We start from the raw sequence: 24,125 nt of genomic DNA on the forward strand, positions 1-24,125 counted from the left end.
GAAGCAATGCAAGCTGCTGTGGGGCCTTGGGCCTTCTTTTGGATGTTCTGGGTCTCTCTGACCCAGCTGCAGTTTGTTAGGTAATTTTCAGATTGCAAAGGACCAGGCCTTTCATATGCAAAAGCCTCTGCGCACAGCTTGGGTGGGCGGGGTCTCAGGGAGTTAACAGGGCGGAGCAAGCAGCTATAGATGCTCCTCACTCCTACCCTAAGAGGCCCCGCATCTCAGTGTCCCGGTAATCGCCGCAAGCACCTCTGAGAGAAAGCCGCCCTCGAGTTCCGACCAATGCCAGGCAGTCCAGTTTCTCCCCGTATGAGTCTCGGTCCCCAGAGTCTCGCCCGGAACTGGAGTTCAGAGCAGTCGGGAGCTTGGACTTGCCTGGAACTGGAGTTCAGAGCATTCGGGAGCTTGTGACTCCCTCCTGATTGAAAAAGACAACTGCGTCCTCAGTTGCCAGCCCTTTCTGCGTGTGCCTCTGTACCTCTGCACTTTACTTCCGTTCCTCCTCTGAGTCTCAGTGTGCTTTTTTCTTTCCTTCTAGTTGTAGAATTTCCACTCAGCCAGCCTTCCTGTGGTTCTGGATGATGTCCGTTTTGTCTTTTAGTTGTATTTTTGAAGTGGTTGTGTGAGGCAGCAATTTCCGGTGTTTACCTGTGCCGTCATCTTGGTTTCTCCCTTTACCCCTACATTTTAAAACATGCATCTACAAACAAATGTATTCTCTTACATAATGTGACCAAAATTGTCACACTCGGGCAATTTAACAACGAAATAATATTGGCTCAGTGGTTGAGCATCGACGTATGAAACAGGAGGTCACGGTTCGATTTCTGGTCAGGGCACATGCATGGGTTGCAGGCTCCATCCCTGTGGGGACATGCAGAGGCAGCCATTAATGATTCTCATTATTTATGTTTCTATCTCTCTCCCTTTCCCTTCCTCTCTGAAATCAATAAAAATATATTTTTAAAAAAGAAACAATACTGTTAATTACACAGTTCATGGAATAGTGTTTCTAGGTACATAAAGTAAAATACAGTAGTTTCCAAAGAAATATTGAAATAAAGTACTTAAAATAGTAAAAAATATATTTTTATTAATACAGTGAATAAGAAGGTTTTTGGCAGGTCTAATAATTACTATAGTTTTTAAGTAGCAGTGAGTGTGATATTTTAAAATATCTGCAACAATTATATTGTGATTTCTATTGGTTGTAATCATAGATGCTACTAACACTATTGTGGTTTGTTGCCATATTCATAATTGAATAAAAATTCTAAATTAGAGATTAGTGAAAATCCTATATAATAAAAGCCTGGCGCGACTTCCTTGCATGATGTCACAAGATGGCTGCCACAAGATGGCTGGCCGGGGAGGGCAGTTGTGGGCGATCAGGCCTGCAGGGGAGGGCAGTTGGGGGTAACAGGCCATCAGGGGAGGGCAGTTGTGGGCAATCAGGCCAGCAGGGGAGGGCAGTTGGGGGTGAACAGACCAGCAGGGGAAGGCAGTTGGAGGCGACCAGGCCTGCAGGGAAGAGCAGTTAGGGGCGACCAGGCCAGCAGGGGAGGGCAGTTAGGGGCAATTGGGCCGGCGGGGGAGTGCAGTTGGGGGCAACAAGGCCTGCAGGGGAGGGCAGTTGGGGGCAAGAACAGGTCAGCAGAGAAGTGCAGTTGGGGGCGATTGGGCTGGCAGGGGAGCAGTTAGGTGTCAATCAGGCTGGCAGGGGAGTGGTTAGAGGTGTTCAGGGTGTCAGGCATAAGTGGTTAGGGGCAATCAGGCAGGCAGGCGAGTGGTTAAGAGCCAGCAGTCCCGGATTGTGAGAGGGGTCCCAGATTGGAGAGGGTGCAGGCTGGGCTGAGTGATGCCAGCCCCTCCCCCCGAACCCCCTCGCACGAATTTTATGCACTGGGCCTCTAATAAATATATAATTCCTTTTCAACCATATTCTTGCATTACCACCCCCTCCTGAATTTGTCCACTGATATCTTGTGGGAGGTGTTAATGGACCCTAGATTAAGACCAGTATGTAGAGCATCTTTTTTTTTTTTTAATTATTACTGATTTGAGAGAGAAAGAGATTTGTTGTCCCACTTATTTATGCATTCATTGGTTGATTCTTAATATGTGCCCTGACTGGGGCTCAAACTCACAACCTTGGTGTATCAAGATGACACTCCAACCAACTGAGCTACCCAGCCAGTGTTCATAGAGCATCTTGAAACCTACCTTTTTGGATCATTACTAAAGATGATTTCCTGAATATAAGTAGAGAAAACTTAAGTACTTGAGGACAAAGTAACAAAAACTGTGAGCTTCCAGTTGCTATTTATTCCTATGTGTAATCTGATCTATATACTTGAAGTCACTTGAAATTGAAATGAAAATCTTATTCTGTGAAAACAGAAAGATTTCTGTGATTTGTTTTGGCTATTAGGGGGTCTTGTAGACACTCCTCCCTGTAAATAGATTGATATGCATAGAACCCACAAGTCTTGCTATGTACCTTACCAAGAATGATTTTATTCAGTGTCCTTATCAGCTATGGTGGCAACATGTGGACAAGAACTGTGGCAGAGAAGGAGTGGGAACAAGAATTGTGGACTAAAACTATAAGTGATACCAAAATTTCTTTTTTGGGGGATCTGCTTTTTAGCATTGGTTGAGTGAGTGACATTTTCCTTCTGTCCCTTCAGTTTCTTCTTAGCAAGGCATTTCAAAGATTTTTTACTGACATCTCATTTTGTAGCTCATTGCTTTCACCTTTAGCAATATTCATGAATACTTTGATTTTAAAACATGAGCCCAAAACATCCTAAATTAAAACCTAATCAGTGCAAAGTCAGAACAAATCAGAAAGGTCCATATCTGTGTGAACTGCTAAATTAACTCAAGTAGCTCAGCTTATTTTTGTGTTTATATATTTCCTTTATAAACAAAATTGAAATGTCTCCTCTTCAGATTTTTTACTAGTCTTCATTAAAAGAGGTAAATAGGAATTCCCTTTTCAAACTATTCAAACCAGTATTTTTTAATTAAGAAATTAAAAAAATTTTTTTAATTTTACATAGGAACTTGGACTCAGTATATATCATAAATCAACTATGTGAACTCGAGAAAAGCTGTTTAAATGCTTTCTGTAGGCAGAAAAACAGGAATAATGTAACAACAATGGAAGACAGTGAGACTTTGTAGTAGGTGAAAAAATTAGAGGGTAGACAATAACAAGTGTTAGAGAAGATGTAGAGCAGTGATTCTCAACCTGTGGGTCGCGACCCCTTTGGGGTCGAACGATCCTTTCACAGGGGTCGCCTAAGACCATTGGAAAACACATATATAATTACATATTGTTTTTGTGATTAATCACTATGCTTTAATTATGTTCAATTTGTAACAATGAAAATACATCCTGCATATCAAATATTGACATTACGATTCATAACAGTAGCAAAATTACAGTTATGAAGTAGCAACAAAAATAATTTTATGGTTGGGTGTCACCACAACATGAGGAACTGTATTAAAGGGTTGCGGCATTAGGAAGGTTGAGAATCACTGAGAGAAATTGGAACCTTCATACATGCTGGTGGGAATGTAAAATGGTACACTACTTTGGAAAACTGTTTGGCAGTTCCTTAAAAAGTTATACATAGAGTTACCATATAAGCTAGCAATTTCACACCTAGATATACACCCATGAAAATTGAAAATATGTTTACACAAAACTTGTACACAGCTTTTCAGAGCAGCATTATTCATGGTAGCCCCAAGGGGAAGCAACCCAAATGTCCATCGGTGAATGAATGGTTAAACAAAAGTAGACTATCCATACTGTGGAATATTACCCAGCTATTAAATAGAAATGATCCCAGCCGGTGTGGCTTAGTGGTTGAGTGTCAACTCATGAACCAAAAGATCATGGGTTCGATTCCCAGTCAGGGCACATGCCTGAGTTGTGGACTCAATCCCCAGTAGGGGGCGTGCAGGAAGCAGCCGATCAATGTTCTCTCTCAGCGATGTTTCTATCTATCCTCCCTTCCTCTCTCTATAAAATAGATTTAAAAAAATTTTTTTAAAGGAAATAAATTATTCATTTCATGCTACAACATGGATGAACCTTGAAAACATCATGCTAAATGAAAGGAACCAGGCAGAACAAGTCACATATTATATGAATCAGTTTATATGAAATATCCAGAATAGGTAAATCCATAAAGACAGAAAACAGATTGATGGTGGCCAGTGGCTGAGAGTGTAGGTAATGGGAAGCAACTGCTTAATGGGTAGGGGAGTTTCCTTTTGGCAAAATGTGGGAATGGAACCAGTTGGTTCCAGTTGGTTCAAGATTCTGTGCATTAAATTGAAGTAATATGCTGATTAATACAACTTCTTATATAGACTTATCTAATCACACATTTGGATTTCTATATTAATTTGGTTCATGGTTACAAATAGCTTTTAGGTGATAGTGCTGCACTGATAAAATGAAGATCCTGTCTTTAGGGACCTCACTGCATTGTGGGGCACTTGACATATAAGCAACCCATATTGTGATTTTACAGTTCAGTCTCGTGATTGTTATCATGAAGAGGCTGTGACATCATTAGAGCCTGGTGTGTGGGAGGGTTCAGGAAAGGGCTTTGGTGGTGTGTTAAGCTCCTTTAAGGTAGTAGGCTCTGGTTATATATCATTTTGGAATTCTAACTATCCGTTTCTTAAGCTGCGTTTATGTTTGGTTCTATCAGTTCAGAAGCTTTGTTGCACCTTTTTTAAAAAGGAGAAATAAGTATTTGTGGCAAATTAAGAATAATAATGGGGAGTTTCTGGTGTGAAATAATTTTACCTCTTTTCAGACAGATCCAGTTGAGTATGTGGAAAACATGTGTGAAAACATGCAGCTATACCCTCTGCAGGACTTTCTCACTGGAGATCAGCTTCTTTTTGAATACAAGCCAGAAGTAAGGAGGTTTCCATTTCTAACACTTAACATTTAGAGAAAGAAGGGTGAGAAAGTGCAGAAAAGTGCTTAAGAACCGTGGGAATGGAGAAAGCTTAATTGTATTTAGTCGTGTCTTGGTTGTTTAAATCAAAGAAATATCAGTAGTTTTGTGGATAATTTTCCATGATTCTTGTATATGATTATGTTTTAATAGGAGAAAATCAAGTCCTTTTCTTAGGTACTATTTTCACCATTTTTCAAGTATTGAAACATCTACTTAAATAGTTAAAGTGATTCCTAAAAATTATGTGCTTTGGTTGCTAAGCAAACTAGAGTTGTTTAGCTGACCCTTTAATTCAGTTGGAGACACTACACAACTAAATTTTAATTATTTTGAAAATATTTACAAGAAAAATAGATTCACTGAATTCAAAATATATATGATTTATAGGTAACTTTACATAACACATAAATAGTTGGTCAGGAACTTTCCTCCACTGTTCCTGGGAAACAAGTAATTTTGTTTCTTATAGAGTAACAGTTCTCACAGGGGTGATTTTGCCCCCAGGGGACATTTGTCCATATCTGGAAACATTTCAGTTGTCATACTGGGGTTGCTCTTGGCATCTAGTGGATAGAAGCCAGAGATATGGCTAAATATCCTACATGAAGACAGTACGCCACAACAAAAAAATATCTGGTCCAAAATGTTAATAATGCCAAGCTTGAGAAACTTTGATGTAAGGTAAAACATAACTACTCATTTTAAAGAGGGTAGGGAAAGGGAGAGGAAGAAGCAGCAACCATACCTTCTCGTCATTTCCCCAGAATGGTTGTGCCCAACAGTCCAAGTGCTTTTTTCTGAACTACCATTTGTCATTTTTTTCCTTAAAGAAATATTTAAATGGTAGTTATCATTTCAAAACTAACCCATAAAATCTTGTTTTAGTCCTTGTCATAGCTTAAAGATTATTGCAGTAGGCCCTACATTGGGATTGTTTTTACTGTTTCTTGGGTGTGAGATGGCAGTTAAGAGTATATAGTCTTTGGAATCATGTGCAAACTCTTTGTTTCTTCTAGCTGCATTTTGTACAGATTACATAATCTTTAACTTGAGAAAATTATCTTTAACCTCTGAAGCTATGTTATTTTCAATAAAATTGGTGTACCTTAGGATTTTTAGGATTAAATGAAATAGCATATGTTAAACATTATCTGACACATAGTAAAAACTTAGTGATAACTATTTTTACTGGTAATACTGTTTCTACATATGATTAGAGATGAATACTGCTTATATAGCATTATCTAGAAACATTTTAAACAACTAATAGTCTAATGAAGTTATATAAATTAGGGTGTTCATGGACTATAGACATTTTCATTTATGTCGAGATCTTGGGGTGTTTAACATAACATAATGTGGTTCTGCCTTTTTAACAGAGATATATAGGTTACAGTTGTTGTTAATGTGTCTCCTCCCCCATTCCCATCCCTTATTAGGTCATTGCTGAAGCCCTTAATCAGCTAGTTCCTCAAAAAGCAAATCTCGTTCTGCTGTCTGGTGCTAATGAGGGAAAATGTGACCTCAAGGAGAAATGGTTTGGGACTCAGTATAGTATGGAAGGTAAAATATTTTGAATAATTGTCCTACATAATTAAGGTGTATCTGACTAACCTGGGAATTTTTATTTCTTAATAATCTGACTGATAACCTGGCTGGAGTGGTTCAGATGGTTGGAGTATCATCCTGTGCACTGAAAGGTTGCAGGTTTGATTCCTGGTCAGGACATATACCTAGGTTTCAGATTCAATCCCTGGTCGGGGCACATATTGAAGGCAACTGATTGATGTTCTCGCTCTCTCCTTTGGTCTCTCTCTCTCTCTCTCTCTCTCCCTCCCTCCCTCCCTCCCTCCCTCTTTCTTTTCCTCCCTCTTCCTTTCTAAGCATGACCTCGAGTGAGGATTTTAAAAATAGAATAAAAACATAATAATTTGATAGTTCCTGTAGTGAAAAAGTATATGTATTTTTAGATTACTTTGAAATGAAAATTACTTATACTTCTATGCAGGAAATTATTTTCTGCTATGATTATATCTATATTTATTAGATAGTAAAAAATCCTGTTGTCTTGATAGTTAGGGGGCAGTTTTGAATATGTTTTAGAAAAGTATATCTTAAACTTCTTTAGTGTGCATGTGTATCACCTGGAGATCTTATTAAAATATAGATTCTGCCCTAACCGGTTTGGCTCAGTGGATAGAGCGTCGGCCTGCGGACTCAAGGGTCCCAGGTTCGATTTCAGTCAAGGGCATGTACCTTGGTTGCGGGCACATACCTAGTAGGGAGTGTGCAGGAGGCAACTGATCAATGTTTCTCTCTCATCGATGTTTCTAACTCTCTATCCCTCTCCCTTCCTCTCTGTAAAAATCAATAAAATATATTTAATAAAATAAAATATAGATTCTGATTTAGTAGCTCTGGGGTGGGGCCTGAGATTCTGCAATTCTAACAAGCTCCCAGGTAATACCAATGCAGCAGAGACAACGCTGAGTAGCAAGAGCCTAGAATGCCTAGATATGTCAATCACAGGTTTCCGAAGAAAGGAGAATTAATTTGTGAAGGCCAGTTGTTGACTGGTTTGTTATTGAAAGAATTCTGAACATTGCATTGTTTATTGGATCAGTTTGTTTTTCCATTTCTACAGATGTTGAAAACTCTTGGGCTGAACTGTGGAAGAGTAATTTTGAATTAAATCCAGATCTTCATCTTCCAGCTGAAAACAAGTATATAGGTCAGTGAAATAGCTATCATTATTCATAATCCATCCATAGTCTAATAAAATGGCACCTGTATAGAACAGTATGTTTTACAAAGAACCATTAGATTCATATTTGAGTTTCCTAGTAATACTCTGGGCTGGGCATTACTGTTTTCTTACTTTTTTGAATGAGAAAACTGAAGCTCAAAAAAGCAAATCAACTTGTCCAAGACTATTCAGTTGGCGAATGGAGGAAACAGGACTTTAACATAGATCTTGGGACTCTCTGAAGTATTTGTTTTTGCTTTATCATAGCTGATCCTTTCATTCAGTCTATGTAGGAATTACCATTATCTCATCTGGTTGTTTTAGTGTTTTTCAAATTCTAGATGGCAACCCATTAGAGGGTTGTGAAATCAGTATAATGGGTTGTGATGCCAGTGTAATCGTTGTGAAAGCATTTAAAAAATCAATTAGAATGGAAAATAGCAAAATGTTTAATTGCATCAAGAAAGAGTATTATCTTAAGAACTTTGGTTCCAGACTTCACTAAGAGAAGTTACTTAGAATTCTGAAACCGAGAATGGATTGCTAGGAACCCTGCTAATATATCTGAGTGAGTTATTACTCTTTTCTTTTGTTAGCCTCGGACTTCATGTTGAAAGCTTTTGATTCTCCTGAGACAGAATACCCTGTTAAAATTGTGAACACTCCACAAGGTTGCCTGTGGTATAAAAAAGACAACAAATTCAAAATCCCCAAAGGTAAAATTTTCCATTCCTTACAGGAGTGAAATAAGTGTTTCAAATCTTTCTTCACTTTGTAGCAAATGTTTTTCCTTATGTCTATCATCTACCTCCCTTTTTCCTTCCGCTTCCATTTGAACACCTTTTCTAGGCGTATCTGTCAGATCAATACTGTGCTCTGGTGCTATCACAAAAATCCTGTAACACTACAGATTCTAGGAAATAAAGATTCAGACCTAACATGAAATTGTTTTTCAGATATTTTACTTTCAGTATAATGAAAGCACAGCCAGGTTTTTTGGCCATCTTAGGGAATAGGTACTTTTGAACATTGTTTGGAGTGTTGTCTTGTACACCAAAGGTTGTGGGTTTGATTCCCGGTCAGGGCACATGCCCAGGTTGGGGGTTCAGTCCCCAGTTGGGGCACACGCGGGAGGCAACTGCTTAATGTTTCTCTCCCCTTTCCTCTCTCTCTAAAATCAACAAAAACATATCATCAGGTGAGGATTTTTTAAAAAAATTAAGTAAGAATACACTGAAGGAAATTATTCTTAGATACCAGAGCCTCATGGAGCATTACAAATGTGAAATATTTTCTGTATATCTATCTCCCTCTACCGTTTTGTTTTTCTGAATAGAGGAAGCATAGTATACAGTTAAACAGACTCTAAAATCCTTTTCTTCAACATGGCAGTCCAAAGTGTACTGCTTTTGTTTCTGTTCCTGTGCATAGCATAGGAATTTACTGAAGCAAACTGGAATTAAAGACTAAGTGTTCTTGCTTTCTTGAATAGCTTATAAGAGTTTCTAAAAAATGTTTTTAACATTTATTCAGCTTCCTTGGAAAGGCTCTGCTATAACTTCTTGTGAACATTGGGATTTTTCTCTAATGTTATTGACATGTATACCTCTGTAAACATTTTCCCCGACGAATGCTATTGATAAATATGAATATTCATAAGTCTCTCTGTATATCTGTCTATATATCTGATCTTCCGATAGATTAAAGTGTGCCTTTTGGTCATTATTTGGAATGGTAAATATTACTTTTTAAAGGACCTCTAAGGATAAAAATGTAATAAGGATTTAAGGATTAGTAGCTTATTTCAGAATTTTTAAAAAGCATAATTTGGGGTATAAATAGCAGATACATAAAATATTTGAGTCCTCTGTTCTTTATTTTCTTATCTATAATTTTTTTGCTTTCAGCATATATTCGTTTTCATCTGATCTCACCTTTGATTCAGAAGTCTGCAGCAAAGTAAGCAATTGTCCTCTTTTCTAGAAAAAATATTTATTATTGAAAGTTATTTTGTTTCATTCTGAATCATTCTATCATTTTCTCTATCAGTACCTGGGCTATGCTGCTGATTATGTATTTTTTTTGTGCCCAAAACAAATTATTTGTATCAGTAGTAAACATTGAACTGGAACTGTGACTGCTGCATTTCCAGTGCCCATTTGTGAAACAGGCTGATAGCGTAGACTCATCATAGACTTAGTGGATTGAAGTAGTTCCTTAGAGATTAGTTTGGGTTAGCTTCCAGTCTATAATGAAGACTAGTGGGTCTGTTGATCCTGTATTTAGAGACTGCCAGAGAACCTGATTATGTATGCTTTGTTCTTAGCAAATTACTTATATATTTATGTAAATAGCTGCATTGTAGGAGGTCAGAGAGCTTAAAATATTCCTGAAACATAGGAGGTTCTCAGGAAAATATATTGTGTTTCTTCCTTAAAATCCAACCTTAAAATGACAACCAGCATTAACATTTATTAATATCCACTTTAAAAAAAGACATTACCTTCATCCTTCCCCCTCGGATTTTTAATTTGTCAATCAGAAAAGTTAGGCCTTAGGAGTAGTTGGAGCCTTTAGGCAAGTTGCCTTTGATGCCTTTTACACTTCCCCACAGTGCAGCATTAATATGACCATTTCTATGTGTGCATGAGATGAAAAAGATTGGGAAGCACTGCTGAAGGTAGTAGTTCTATAATGCTCCTATGAAACTGAGTCCTGGGTAAGCAGTATTTACCTGGAGCTCCATTAGTATATACTTTTACATTCTGGAGAAGTGATTTAACATCTTTGTAAAAGTGAAGTTTCTTATTCTAAATCAAAGCATATATTTTCATGTCTATTTCTTGTCAATTAACAATGACTTTTGCATTTTATATTGTCAGTGTGGTCCTCTTTGATATCTTTGTTAATATTCTCACCCATAACCTTGCGGAACCAGCTTATGAAGCAGATGTGGCACAGCTGGAGTATAAGCTGGTAGCTGGAGAACATGGTTTAATTATTCGAGTGAAAGGATTCAACCACAAACTACCTGTAAGTGCAAGTGCTGTTTTACTCATAGAGAATTTTATAATTTCATATTTATATTTGTTGCCCCTATAGCACCAAGCATAGAAGCTTGTGCATGGAGTGCTATACATAGAAAGAAATGTTTATTAATTAAACTAGAGGCCCGTTGCACGAAGATTCGTGCAATAGGCCTTCCTTCCCCTGGCTGCCGGCACCGGTTTTCCTCCGGCACCTGGGACCCAGGCCTCGAGGCTTGGCTTCTCTGCCCGACCACAGCAGCGAGGCTTGGCTTCTCTGCTCAGGCTGCAGCAAGGCTTGGCTTCTCCGCTCTGGCTACAGGGGAGAAGCCAAGCCTCTTTAGTCTTCAGTCGTCTTCAGTCTTCAGTCATATTCAGTCTTCAGTAGTCTTCAGTCTTCACTCTGCGCCTGCATATGCAAATTAACCGCCATTTTGTTGGGTTAATTTGCATACTCATCCTGATTGGCTGGTGGGCATAGCAGAGTGACACCAATTTGCATGTTTCTCTTTTATTAGTGTAGATAATGTTTATTACTGTGTTTTTTTGGCTCTGAGAGCTATTTTAACTTTGGCCACACATAAGAGCAACAGATATTCATTCCTTAGTAGCAATGCATGCAACACTGACAGGCACTGACACATTGCCTGACATAGAGTAGAACTCAGATGTTTGTATCCTTTCTTCCTCTTATACTCTATCCCATTGTTTCAAGTATGTGTATTTTGCTTCTTAGTTCTAAGTTTATGAACCTTTTAGAAACAGGATCCTGTATCCTATCAGTAGTTTGTCTTTTGGTAAGGAATGTGTTCCAGTGTTGCTTTGTCTAAAACTTCATAAGCAGAAGAAGAAATAATATGGGGTGCTAGCTAAGAGGATTAGATCATTAAATACCAGGAAAGTAATATAATGTACCCAACAACAAATTTTATATCTTGATTTTTTGGGTAGAAATCAATATAAAATAAGATATAAAACCATATATTAAGGTTTGGGGCTCTTGGTTCACACACACAAAAAATCTGGAGGAAAGGACCTGGCAGATGTTAGATCTGTGCAAAGAGGTGATAGCTTCAATATCTTAGCAATAACGCTAGTGAATAATATAGTTCTCTTTATACCTTCATCCCTGTCAGTCTCCTCAGGGAACAAATATTGGTCTTAGGAGGATACACCATGGAGTATTTTACTTTTGTCAACCTTCAAAGGCCTACATGTAATGTAACTTAAGATCCAAACAGATTAAAGCCTAAACAGAAGAGAGCTTTTCAAAATACAGACCATAGAAAAGTATTTGAGGGTCTTCATTTTATGAAGCTTACCTAGCTTTAATATTAAAACCTGAGATAGAATATAAATATATAAAACTCGAGACCAGTTTTACCTGTAAAATGTAGGTGCAAACTTTAAAAAATTTGAAAATTAAAAAAAAAGTAACAAAAAGAATACGTCACTATGACCAAATGCTAGGAATGCAAAAGGTTGGTTGTTCAGTATTAGGAAGTTGATGAATAAATAACAGTTCGTATGAGAAGCACGACAGGCAGACCTCAGAATTTTGTGGGTTTGGTTCTAGACCCCCACAATAAAGCGAGTACCGCAATGGCTACTACATTAAAGTGAAAAAAATAAAAGAAATAAAATAAAATCACTTGGAAAAGTAAAAATATTTTTCTTTGCAAATGATATGGTTGTATTCTTAGAAAACCTAAGATGCTACTAAAATTATAAAAATAACTTGTGATATGGCTTGTCACAAGATCAGTATATCCAAATCAATGGCTCTTTTTCCTATAGTAGCAATAACTACTTAGACATGGATGGAAATATTTATAATATTGAAAAAAAAAATACCTAGGAAGAAATAAAAAAAAAATGCCGAACTAGTCTAAAGAAAACTATAAGTCTTTTTTGTTGTTGTTAATCCTCACCTGAGAATATTTTTTCCATTGATTTTGTTGTTCTTTTTTTTCTTTTTAATCCTCATCTAAGGAGTTAGAACATTTTTTCCATTGATTTTTAGAGAGAGTGGGAGGGGGGAGGGAGACAGAGGGGAAAGAGAGAAAAGAGGGCGAGAGAGAGGAAACATCAATTAGTTGCCTCCCGCTTATGCCCCGATGGGCCAAGAATCAAGCCTGCAACTGAGGAACATGCCCTTGACTGGGAATCGAACCCAAACCCTGTGGTCTGTGGGTTAACGCTCTAACTATTGAGCACCAGCCAGGGCTCTTGATTTTTTTTCTTTTTTTAATCCTCACCTCAGGATATTTTTCCATTGATTTTTAGAGAGGGTGAAAGGGAGGGGTGGAGCCCTAACCGGTTTGGCTCAGTGGATAGAGCGTCGGCCTATGGACTGAAGGGTCCCAGGTTTGATTCCGGTCAAGGGCATATACCTTGGTTGCGGGCACATCCCCAGTAGGGAGTGTGCAGGAGGCAGCTGATCGATGTTTCTCATCGATGTTTCTAACTCTATCCCTCTCCCTTCCTTTCTGTAAAAAATCAATAAAATATATTTTTAAAAAAGAAAGGGAGGGGTGGAGTGAGAGAGCGAGAGAAACATCAGTGTGAGAGTCATCGATTGGTTGCCTCCTGCACATGTCCCTACTGGGTCTTGGGATCAAACCAGCAACCCAGGTATGTGCCCTTGACAGGAACTGAACCCTTGACCTTTTGGTCTGTGGGCCAACACTCTAACCACTGAGCACACCAGCCAGGGCTATAGCTCTTATTGAAGCATATAAAAAAGACTTTAAGGGAGAGAATTACAATGTTTCTGGATAGAACACCTTGATAGAAAGTTGTCATTACTTGAAAATTAATATGTAATAAGCAATTACTCCCAGTTAAAATCACATTTGGGGGCACTTGGGATATGGATAAAATTATTTTCAAGTTCATATGGAAGAAAGAAATGTTTAAGAATACCCATGAAAATTATAAAAATAGAAGAATCATTGCTCCAAATTTGACAGTGATGGAGGATTTTAGCCCCTGGAAATTGTTTGAGTCATCAGTACTTCTCTTATGTCTCCCACAATGCCAATTACCATTTGGGTCCCTGGTAAAAACCAATGGAAAACATCCCCACCATCCAACAAAAACGTAGTGGGTTTCCATGCTTCTCCACTTAAAGTGCCTCTTTCTTTTCTTTTTAGCTACTGTTTCAGCTCATTATTGACTACTTAGCAGAGTTTAATTCCACACCAGCTGTCTTTACAATGATAACTGAGCAGTTGAAGAAGACCTACTTTAACATCCTCATCAAGCCTGAGACTCTGGCCAAGTGGGTACACATGGGATCAGCTTTTATTTTGAAGGCCTGAAAGTATTTGCCTTCCTAGGGGTCAGTTATGGGGGCTGAGGCTATAGTTTTACTGCTAATTTTCAGACTTGTTAGAATTGTGCTCTGGTTTAGGAAACCATGCCATGGGATTATAGGATTTCTAAACCCAGCTAAAGTAGGGTGAGTAGGACTGAAAGTAGCTCACTGTATTTAATTAGAGGCTGAAGGTTTTAGGGTGTTTTTTTCCAAAGTCTGTAAGTAAATAACAGTTAAAGAAGTTATGGCTTTGTTGTAGCTTAGAATTACCTGCTGGTGATATTTTTGTGTTGGGTACTGGGATGAGTAGCTGAGATAAATTACTTAACATATCATTTATCTGTCTAGCAATTGCAGTTTTCCAGAATTCAGCCAAAGTTACAGAAAAGAGAAGACTTCTGGACAGTCTGTGTACTAATGCTTAAACCCTCTGCTAATAAGCAGCCCCCTTCAGCCTTCCATCAGAGCCTGTAGCCTATAGGGTACCTTTGTGTGAATCAGGAGAAAGTACCCTCTTGGGGTACCCTCTGTCAGCTTGTGGAGCCTTTATGGGAGGGAGTGAAAAAGTTCCCCTCTGAGCAGGCCCAGCCCTTTGTGTACATGGTTTGCAAGCCCCCACTTTACCTCCTTGCTGGGCATCTGCAAATGGTAAACAGCACAACCTGATACAGACGTTCTGCTTTTGATAGTAAGAATGAGCCCATAAATGACCAAAATTCAAAAGCAGTTAAGAGTCGGGCAGGTAATAACTAATAATCTGATTATTAAAACTAATAACCAAATATAAGTTGGAAAGGAGAGTTGTCCAGAACTATTGAAATGTTGAGAAAATAGCCCTGTGTGTGCAGTTACTCCTGAATGCTACTTTATTAAAATGTGGTAAAGTAATAATAATACCTTTTCATTGAAGATTCATTATGTGCTAGACCTAAGAACTTTGTGTATTTATTTCTCACCAAAACCCCATTATTATTTTTCTTGTTTTATAAATGAAGAAATTGAGTCACAGGTGACTTGCCCAAGATAAACAGATTAGTGTGGGGTCAGGGTCAGTCTGATTTTGGCCTAAAGCTACTACCTGTACTATATTGTCACTTCAGTAATAGATATCTATAATGGTGACCTCTAGTAATTAGTAAAATGTTAGATTTTTAATCAAAATAGTAATAATTTTAAATTGGTGTGCAACTCATCTGGCAACTTATGTGAAATATTTTATTTTGCAACTGTGACAGATAAAAGTGAGTTGTACCATTGAGCAAATCTGTGTAAAAGTTTATGTGTGCAATTTTAAGTGCTTTTTGGTGATTGTTTCCCCATCTTAAATAGTGATAGAAATTGTTTCTCTTTAAAATATATCATCTGTAGAAATTTAACCAAATCTCTCTATACCTTCAAGATTCATATCTTACAACAAAACATTTTTTTCTGCCCTCTGTACAGAGACGTGCGGCTTTTAATTCTGGAATATGCCCGCTGGTCTATGATTGACAAGTACCGGGCTTTGATGGATGGCCTTTCCCTTGAGTCTCTGCTGAGCTTTGTCAAAGAGTTCAAATCCCAGCTCTTTGTTGAAGGCCTGGTACAAGGAAATGTCACAAGCACAGTGAGTGTGAGGTGTTCTGTTGCTGTTGGGCTGGTCTGAATGCTTTTGTGGGCTCTGGAATTGCATTAGTTCTTCCCTGAAGCTCTGGGTTTGGCAGGCCAGCGTTGTCATAGGCTATTTAGAAGGGAACCTGGCCCCTCTGATGCTGGGCAAGACTTTCTTATGAAGGAGACTGCTGGCAATGGACCAGGACTTTGGATGAAATGGGCTTGGTAAATATACTAGTCTGGTATTGGTTATGTTTGTTGACAGTTATGTAGAGAAACTACAAACAGTTTAGAAATTAAAGTGGGACCTGGGGAGTGGTGAGGGATGTACACACATATAAGCAAGCAGAACTTGTATGTCAGGCTTATCCTGTAGTAAATAGAGAACCATTGAAGGGTTTAAAAGAAGGTTTGTCATTAAGAAAGACCCAGACATTCCAGTTATGAGGCTGTTATAAAAGTTTATATGAAGTATGATTTCACTTATATGAGGTATCTAGGGTTGTCGAAGTCATAGAAACAGCAGAATGGTGGTTACCAGGGTTTGGGAGAGGTAAAAAGAGGAAATTGTTCTATGGGTGTAGAGTTAAAAAGTTTTGCAAGATGAAAAATTGTGGAGTTCCATTTCACAACACTGAATATACTTAACACTAGAGAACTGTACGTTTAAAAATGGTTAAGAAGGTAAACTTTGTTATGTGTCTTTCCACACGCACACAAAGTGAAGTGAAAATGATGAAGCTTTAGAGGTTTGGCAAAATAAATGAGTCTGAAGTACTTAAGAAATAATAAGGTAGAGAGGATGGCCAAAACACAGTGACTGATTAGATGTGGGGGGTGAGGGAGAAGGGAAGGATCTAGGATGATGCCCAAATTTCTTGCTGACCCAGTGGGTTTGTGGAGGAGGAGGAACAATAGTAGATTTGAGGGCATATGAGGAGTTTGTTGTGAGATTTTGAGTTGGAGATATGTGTGGGACCTTGTGACGAACAGGCCTCTTGTAGCCAAGAGTGCATCATTGATTGGGTCTCTTCCTAAACTCTTTGGCTGTTGACCATCTTCTATGGCTTCTCAGTTTCTCAGGACCGGCCCTTTGATGGAATATACATATAAATGGCCACTTTTGAGTTTGGCTGCTTCCTTCTCACTCCTCTATGTCTTTATCCCACACACTTACCCAGCCTTAGTTTCTGACCTGTTCACAGAAAGAAGTTTAAAAGCCTCAACTCACATAGAAGAGCAGGAACAGTTGCCTGCTTCTCTGAGCAGTGGTAGTATTGGGCAGGGCCTTTGGTCCAGAGGACTTAGTACCATGTCTTGCCCCAGATAGAAATCACTTTAGAAATGGGCCTACCCCTCCACTAATCCCTCCTTTTGTTGGTTAAAAAAACAAGTTTTGAGAGGAGGAGGGGATGCATTCACTTAGGATTATGCTGTTGCTCACTCTGTGCCAGGCTCCAGGTTTCTAAAGCAGTTACAGTTGTCAGAGGGCACAGAATATTGGGGTAAACTGAACAGTTAGTTTGATCCAGTGGGGAAAGTGTCACAGTGTGCAGGTAAGCAGAGTGCTGAGGAATTGTTCATTTTAGAGCCACTTAGTGTTCAATGGACATATATTAAGTCAGTGAATGATGAGCCCAATGAATGAATGACTTACCCAGCATTTTGGGTGACAGACTATATCTGCTTTCCTAATGTTATCCAGGGCTTCCCAAGAGATTAGAATACAGTGGGGCCTTGACTTACGAGTTTAATTCGTTCCGTGACGGAGCTCGTAACTCAAATTACTCGTATGTCAAATCATTAAAGTGAACGAGTGAGACATGTGATGCTGGGCTGATGTTGTGGCGTTCACTGTGACGTTCGCTGCGCCAACTAGCGGTGGGGTATCTGAAGCTGGCTCGTAACCCGAATTTTAGCTCGCAACTCAAAGCAAAAAATCGGCCGAGAGACAGCTCGTATCTCGAAAAACTCGTTAGTCGGGACACTCATAAGTCAAGGCCCCACTGTATGGATATTAGTTGGTTCTGGGTGAAATTAATGTCAAGAGAGCCTAATGCAGTTATTTCTTCTCTTTCGCCTCTTAGGACTCTATGGATTTCCTGAAATATGTTATTGAGTGAGTATTGGTTTGAGTTTTCTCTTTGGGAGTTATGTGTTCTTACCAGCAGGAGGGCCTTGAGCCACTACTCAATTGTGACTAAATCACAGTGGACATAATTCTTGTGGTAGGTTTTCTTGAGACTAGTTATATAAACAAAGCACTTCAGAAGGAATTGTGGAAAGCCTGACCTCTTTTTCAGTTTTGGGGTGGGGTAAGAGGATAAAGGCACTGCCTCAGTGACCCACACTGATTCTTTTGCAGCAAGCTGAACTTCATGCCTCTGGAGCAGGAGATGTCTGTGCAGTTCCAGGTGGTAGAACTGCCCAGTGGCCACCACATATGCAAAGTGAGAGCTCTGAACAAGGGTGATGCCAACTCTGAAGTCACTGTGTACTACCAGGTCAGTTGGCCCCTTGCACAGCCATCCTCATGGCTAAGTACCTTTAAGGCATTAAAGCCTGGGGGAGTAGTGACCCTCTGACCTCCCAGACCCTCTGTAGTTTTGTGCTTGGGATCATTTTGTTTTCTTGAAGCAACATTTAAAAATTGCTCTTGTCAGTAAAATGAACCCCTTTTAAACCACAGTGCTTTATGAATTACCCAAGTACTAGTCCAGAGGACAGACTAAAGTGTGGTTGGAAATTCCCGTACATTCCGCTGACAGAACCCCAAGCAATAGGAGGACATTTGTTAAAAGGATGATTTTGAAAATTAGACAAAAGTAAACATAACTATGTAATCAGTATACAGCAAACAGAATGATTATCAGAATTATAATTGAAGGTTTCAAAGCACCTGACAGGATTTATCACCTCTATTTTATGAATGATGAATCTGAGGTCCAGACTCCCTTACTTCTGAGGTCATGTCAGCTGGGGCTTGAACACAAATCCTGTGTTCTTTCCACACCATTCTGGAGAGGTCAGATGGGACTTAAAGAACTTTGCAACAATCTCAGTTGGCCCATAGCCTTTGTTTAGTGCCACTCAATTCCAGGACTATGGGGACCTGTGCCTATCTAGTTTGATCTCAGACTTCTCCAACTTTTATAGCTGCTTTTGTGGTCCTGGGTCCCCTGCATGAGGAAGTCTCTTCTTTGCCAGGCCTTCTGAAGATCTCTGCTCTGGGCTTTGGGCGTGGCTGCATGGTCTTACTCTCTCTGTCCTTTCATTGCGGTTTTGGCCCTGAACCTGAGTTTTTCTCTAGAGGCCCAGCTTGTCCATAGAGCCAATCTCCCTTTGGCTATAGTTACCTGAGTTTCCCCCCAGGTTTTAAACTTATTTGAAGGTGAAATGACCACCATGTCCCAGCTTCATAAATGGTATGGCCTCTCCCTGCTTAGCCTTGTCCACATTTCCAGTGCTTGACTGCTCAGAACCCAGAGTAACCTCTCCAGTTTTAGGTAGAATTTGTAAGCACCTCTGTTGAGGTACTTTCCATCAATCACTTCTTACTACCAGTTTCTAACAGACTGCTTCCTTTACAGAACCACTTCCTTCCTCACAGAGGGCATTTTGAACAGGAAATTAAGTTTGCACTAGTTTTATTGCAGTCCTTCTAGAGGCAAACCAGAAATCTTATTGCTGACTAAACAGGGCTTGCAGGGAACACTCGCTTTATAAAGTCTTTTCTCTGTGAAGGGGGGAAGAGTAGAAATGAGTCTGTCAGAGGAGCCTACAAGAGCCTGACAGGGGGATGCACTAGCAAAATCACTGCTTGTTGGCCTCTTGCCCTCTTTTATTCTAACCACATTATTTTGCCAATTTCCAGGACAGCCAGGATGTGGCATCTGCTAGGCATTTTTATCAATTGGTATGGGTGCCTAGGCATGGCTGCAAAGCTCCTGTTCACATCTTTTTCACGTGAGGAATAGGTCCAGTTACCCCTTATTGATACCCAGACATTTCTTGCTCTCCTTAGCACCTTGAACTACAGTACTTGTTTTTAGATTGTGTCCTCTAGGTCCTTGGCAGGAGCTGGCAGGTAGGGATTATTGGACTTCCTCTATGCCTACCCTGCAGTTCTGTCCTAGGGCTAAGAATACAAATGAGCACGCATGAATCCTATCCTCACAGACTTTCTGACAGGAAGACAGATGTATAACAAAATTGTGGAAAGTATGGCAGTAGAGGGTATGATCAACTTTCTTTGGGGGATGAAAAGAATGGGATGGACACATGAATAAATGGTTGCCAAGAATAGCTGATTAAAACACCCTGCGAGCCATTGGACTTTCAGTTGGTCTGACCAACTTCTCCTTTCAGTCAGGTACCAGGAGTTTGAAAGAATACACTCTTATGGAGCTGCTTGTGGTAAGTTGTATAAAAGAGTTAAGGAGCCCCTGACCCACAGAGGACTGACCTTTTTGCCTAGCGGTAGGGACTTAGGAATTGTCAGAGACCTGTGGTTGGAAGGTGAGATGGTTATTTAGTATTCTCACCAGTATGATCATGGAGAGAGGGGACTGGGCAATTTAGGAAGAAGGCAGTAAGGGAGGCTGGACTTTGGGGGTGTATGGAACATTTGGGGGGAAGAAATGGAGGTTTCTCGGTTAGGAGGAGTTGGGCTGATGGGTAGTATGTTGAATTACAGATGCACATGGAAGAGCCTTGTTTTGACTTCCTTCGAACCAAGCAGACCCTTGGGTAAGTCTGCTGGCAAGAGCACTGAGCTCAAATAAGGGCCTGGGGCTTACTTTGCAGGCTGAAATTTCAGATATCCTGACTGAGCTGTGTCTCAGAGCTCTTTGGCCCTTCCATGTCTACTTAGAGTCATACCTACTGGTCAAAACTTCTGGAATTTGCATCTTGGACTATCATTGGGTTTTCAGTTTGGTCACATTTCAAATAGCAAGAGAACAAGCTAGCCTGTGGTCCTGTAACCTGAGAATGAAATAGATGTATACATCTTTCTGGATCTCGAGGTTCAGTAAAGATGTGCAGAAACCCTTCCCTCATCTCTAGTGTTTCTGAGGGCAGGGCCCAGGTGACCAGCTGAGCTCATAAAACTTTTTGCTTTGGCTGTAGGTACCATGTCTACCCTACCTGTAGGAACACATCTGGGATTCTAGGATTCTCTGTCACTGTGGGGACTCAGGCAACCAAATACAAGTGAGTAAGCAAACTATTATTATTATTGGCATGGAGAGCAGGGGCTACAGATAAACCTCAGACAACTCTAAGTCACAGCTGCAGGGGGTGGGGGCTGCAGAGTGATTGGTCATAGATGGCCTGATCCCGGACTGATCAATGGTTCCTATTAGGGTTTGACTCAAGTCCTGTGGTCACCGTACAGGGCTTGCCAATGTTTATGTCTTCAGGTCTATCTAAAGACAAGAAAGGCAAAGGTACTGGCCTTAATGTTAGAACCAAGGTACAAGGCCTTGTTGGTTCTCAGCTTTGGAATGGCCAAGCATAGGTCACTGCTTCAGTATGAGGATACCAGGAAAATGGGCCAGAGTTGGGGGTAGGATTCTTTCCATTCATTTCCCTCCCTCCATTTAAGGGAGTGCTGAGGAGGACTGGGAAGAAAACATTTCAGCCTCTTTCCGAGACAGGGTTTCTAATGACTTTTGTTTTGTTTCAGCTCTGAAGTTGTTGATAAAAAGATAGAAGAGTTTCTTTCTAGCTTTGAGGAAAAGATTGAAAACCTTACTGAGGATGCATTCAACACCCAGGTGATTGAGCTGGCCTGGTCTTTTGTTTCTTGGCCCAGACAAGCCCTCAAGACAACTGACACCAGCCTTAGCTTTGCCGGCCAGTTTTGGAACATTGTAGTCCCACCTTAACTTGACCATGTATTCTTAGCTTCGTTCCTCTGCATCATGCTATCAGGTCCTAAGTGAAGGGACCATAGCATGTCCATCACAAGCCATATGTTCTGGAGGCACCAGTGTGATGCTATGCCTGAAGACCTCTTTTTGGTAACAGGTCACAGCCCTGATCAAGCTGAAGGAGTGCGAGGATACCCACCTTGGGGAGGAGGTGGATAGGAACTGGAACGAAGTGGTGACACAGCAGTATCTCTTTGACCGCCTTGTCCATGAGGTAATAGCATGGTTCTCTGAATAAGACTGCCCTCACAGGGACTCCTGATTTGGCAGGAGTCACCATTCCAAACACATTGGTATTGGGTGGAAGAGACCCCTGGGGCGCTCACACCAGGCCTGGTTCCTCACTTGCTCATTGCTTGATTAGTTTCCAGACTGGCCTAACATCTTAGGTGGCCAAGTGCACAGGATGCTAATCCTTACCTACAACCCCCAACCAATTTCAATTAGAGCAGATTCATTTGTTTTATATATTGAGTTTCACTTTAAGATTTGTGGGGGGAAAAGTGTTCTATTTAAAGAAAATTTAAAACTTCGATCTTTATGAACATAGAGTTCCTCCTCCAGACAGGATTCTTGGTGTAGGTCTTTTGACAAAGTAGTAAAATCCACAAAAAAGAGCTCCGTGTGCTGCAGTCCAGTCTCTCAGATAACATAACCCTTGTGGTGAATTACCAAAGGACACTGAGGCAGAGGTTTAACAAGAAGCTCTTAAGGCACTACAGGTTTCCTGTTAGAAGCAGAGCAGATAAAGCTCTCTACCTATTTCAATAGTTACTTGTATTTTTCTCAGAGTATATAGTTACTATGTACCTGAGAGTTTGGCTCAGTGTGTTACTCAGCTATAATTACAGTATCTGCTACCCTTTCTTGCTTATGAAACCTTAAAATGTGCAGCCAAAGCTCATTTTTATCCTATTCTGGAAGGTTGGGGGCAAGCCGAAACTTGATGTGCTCAGACCAAGGAAGTCTGCCAGGTGTTACGTTTAAGATCTTTCAAGAAAATGTATTGCTAGTCTTTTATAGCTTTCTTTCCTATCTTTCCTTCCTCTAAAAGATTGAAGCACTGAAGTCCTTCTCAAAATCAGACCTGGTCAATTGGTTCAAGGCTCACAGAGGCCCAGGAAGTAAAATGCTTAGTGTTCATGTGAGTATGGTTGTCATTTAGCCATTATTATTCACTGAGTTTTTGCTGGTACCAGAGATCCTAATAGGTCTTTGTCTAAATCTGGTCGGCCTATTTCTCACCTCGAGCCTTTGGCTTCTTCCAGGTTGTTGGATTTGGGAAGTATGAGCTGGAAGAGGATGGCACCCCTCATGGTGAGGATTCAAACTCTTCTTGTGAACCGATGCAGCTAACCTACCTGCCAACCTCTCCTCTGCTGACAGATTCTACCATTCCCATTACTGATATCAGGGCTTTCACATCAACACTTAACCTTCTCCCCTACCATAAAATAGTCAAATAAACTGCAGTCTCGTTGGCCTGAACGAAACATTGTGTATTTAAAATGTGTATTTTATGAAGTTATACTACTATGGCCTTAGGGCCCCCATTGAATTTTTGCACTGGCATCATAGAATTTGATTTACTCCCCACCCCTTCTGTGGTGACTAACAAAACGGGTTACGGTAGCAGCTGGCAGAGAGAAATCAGCAGGGTGGCCAAAAAGCTTATAGGAGCAGTTTGAGAAGCCCTGGCACCTGGTTCTCTCAGATTGAGAATCCAGTTCTGTATGACAGCCCTGTGTAACCCATGTCTTATTAGTACCTAAATGTTAGGTGCTAATACTAATACCTAAATGATGTTGTTGTTTTTAATGTATTTTTAAATAAAGATAGTTCTGTATTACCCTTCAGAATGAGGCATTTGCTGCTGTGGCATTCTTGTTTCAGTGTGGGGTACAGATATAAACTTTCCCCAAACCCTCTTAGGCAAGCATGTCAAACTCAAAATGAGGCCTGTGGGCCCCGAGTTTGACATGCTTGCTCTAAGGCAGTGGTTCTCAACCTTCCTAATGCCGTGACCCTTTAATACAGTTCCACATGTTGTGGTGACCCCCAACCATAAAATTATTTTCATTGCTACTTCATAACTGTAATTTTGCTACTGTTATGAATCGTAATGTAAATATTTGATATGCAGGATATATTTTCATTGTTACAAATTGAACATAATTAAAGCATAGTGATTAATCACAAAAACAATATGTAATTATATATGTGTTTTCCAATGGTCTTAGGCGACCCCTGTGAAAGGGTCGTTCGACCCCCAAAGGGGTCGCGACCCACAGGTTGAGAACTGCTGCTCTAAGGCAATAAAATATTTTTGAATAAAATGTTGGTAGTCCTATGTCTGCTACATGAGAGTTTGATGAGGACTTGGTCGGGGGGTAGAGACAGAACACCAAGTGTAAGGGAGTGGTGAGGGCAAGGATGGCCCTCCATTATTATAGGGGAGTCCTTGTAAAAAGCTAATTCCTGTATTGAAAGTTGCCAAATAATTAA

The 24,125-nt window shown here is 40.1% G+C and overlaps 1 protein-coding gene across 3 annotated transcripts in view; it reads left to right on the forward strand.

The window, feature by feature from the left end:
• The window catches only part of NRD1 (nardilysin (N-arginine dibasic convertase)), an 80,539-nt gene extending 57,060 nt beyond the window's left edge, over positions 1-23,479 (forward strand). For 2 of the 3 annotated variants that reach the window (XM_005872482.2, XM_005872483.2), the window contains 17 exons: positions 4,851-4,955; positions 6,440-6,563; positions 7,645-7,731; positions 8,343-8,462; positions 9,654-9,705; positions 10,629-10,779; positions 13,928-14,055; positions 15,535-15,697; positions 17,772-17,803; positions 18,050-18,188; positions 20,053-20,100; positions 20,381-20,433; positions 20,815-20,898; positions 21,374-21,464; positions 21,718-21,834; positions 22,675-22,764; positions 22,889-23,479. In XM_005872482.2, coding sequence (XP_005872544.1) covers positions 4,851-4,955; positions 6,440-6,563; positions 7,645-7,731; positions 8,343-8,462; positions 9,654-9,705; positions 10,629-10,779; positions 13,928-14,055; positions 15,535-15,697; positions 17,772-17,803; positions 18,050-18,188; positions 20,053-20,100; positions 20,381-20,433; positions 20,815-20,898; positions 21,374-21,464; positions 21,718-21,834; positions 22,675-22,764; positions 22,889-23,086 — 1,782 coding nt within the window. In that variant the 3' untranslated portion in view covers positions 23,087-23,479. Of the gene's footprint in view, positions 1-4,850; positions 4,956-6,439; positions 6,564-7,644; positions 7,732-8,342; positions 8,463-9,653; positions 9,706-10,628; positions 10,780-13,927; positions 14,056-15,534; positions 15,698-17,771; positions 17,804-18,049; positions 18,189-20,052; positions 20,101-20,380; positions 20,434-20,814; positions 20,899-21,373; positions 21,465-21,717; positions 21,835-22,674; positions 22,765-22,888 lie in introns of those variants that run through there. The other variant, XR_001363331.1, reaches the window with a different exon arrangement.
• Positions 23,480-24,125: the final 646 nt, after the last annotated feature.

The sequence above is a fragment of the Myotis brandtii genome, unplaced genomic scaffold (assembly GCF_000412655.1).
Source record: "Myotis brandtii unplaced genomic scaffold, ASM41265v1 scaffold382, whole genome shotgun sequence".
NCBI classification, from domain to species: domain Eukaryota; kingdom Metazoa; phylum Chordata; class Mammalia; order Chiroptera; family Vespertilionidae; genus Myotis; species Myotis brandtii.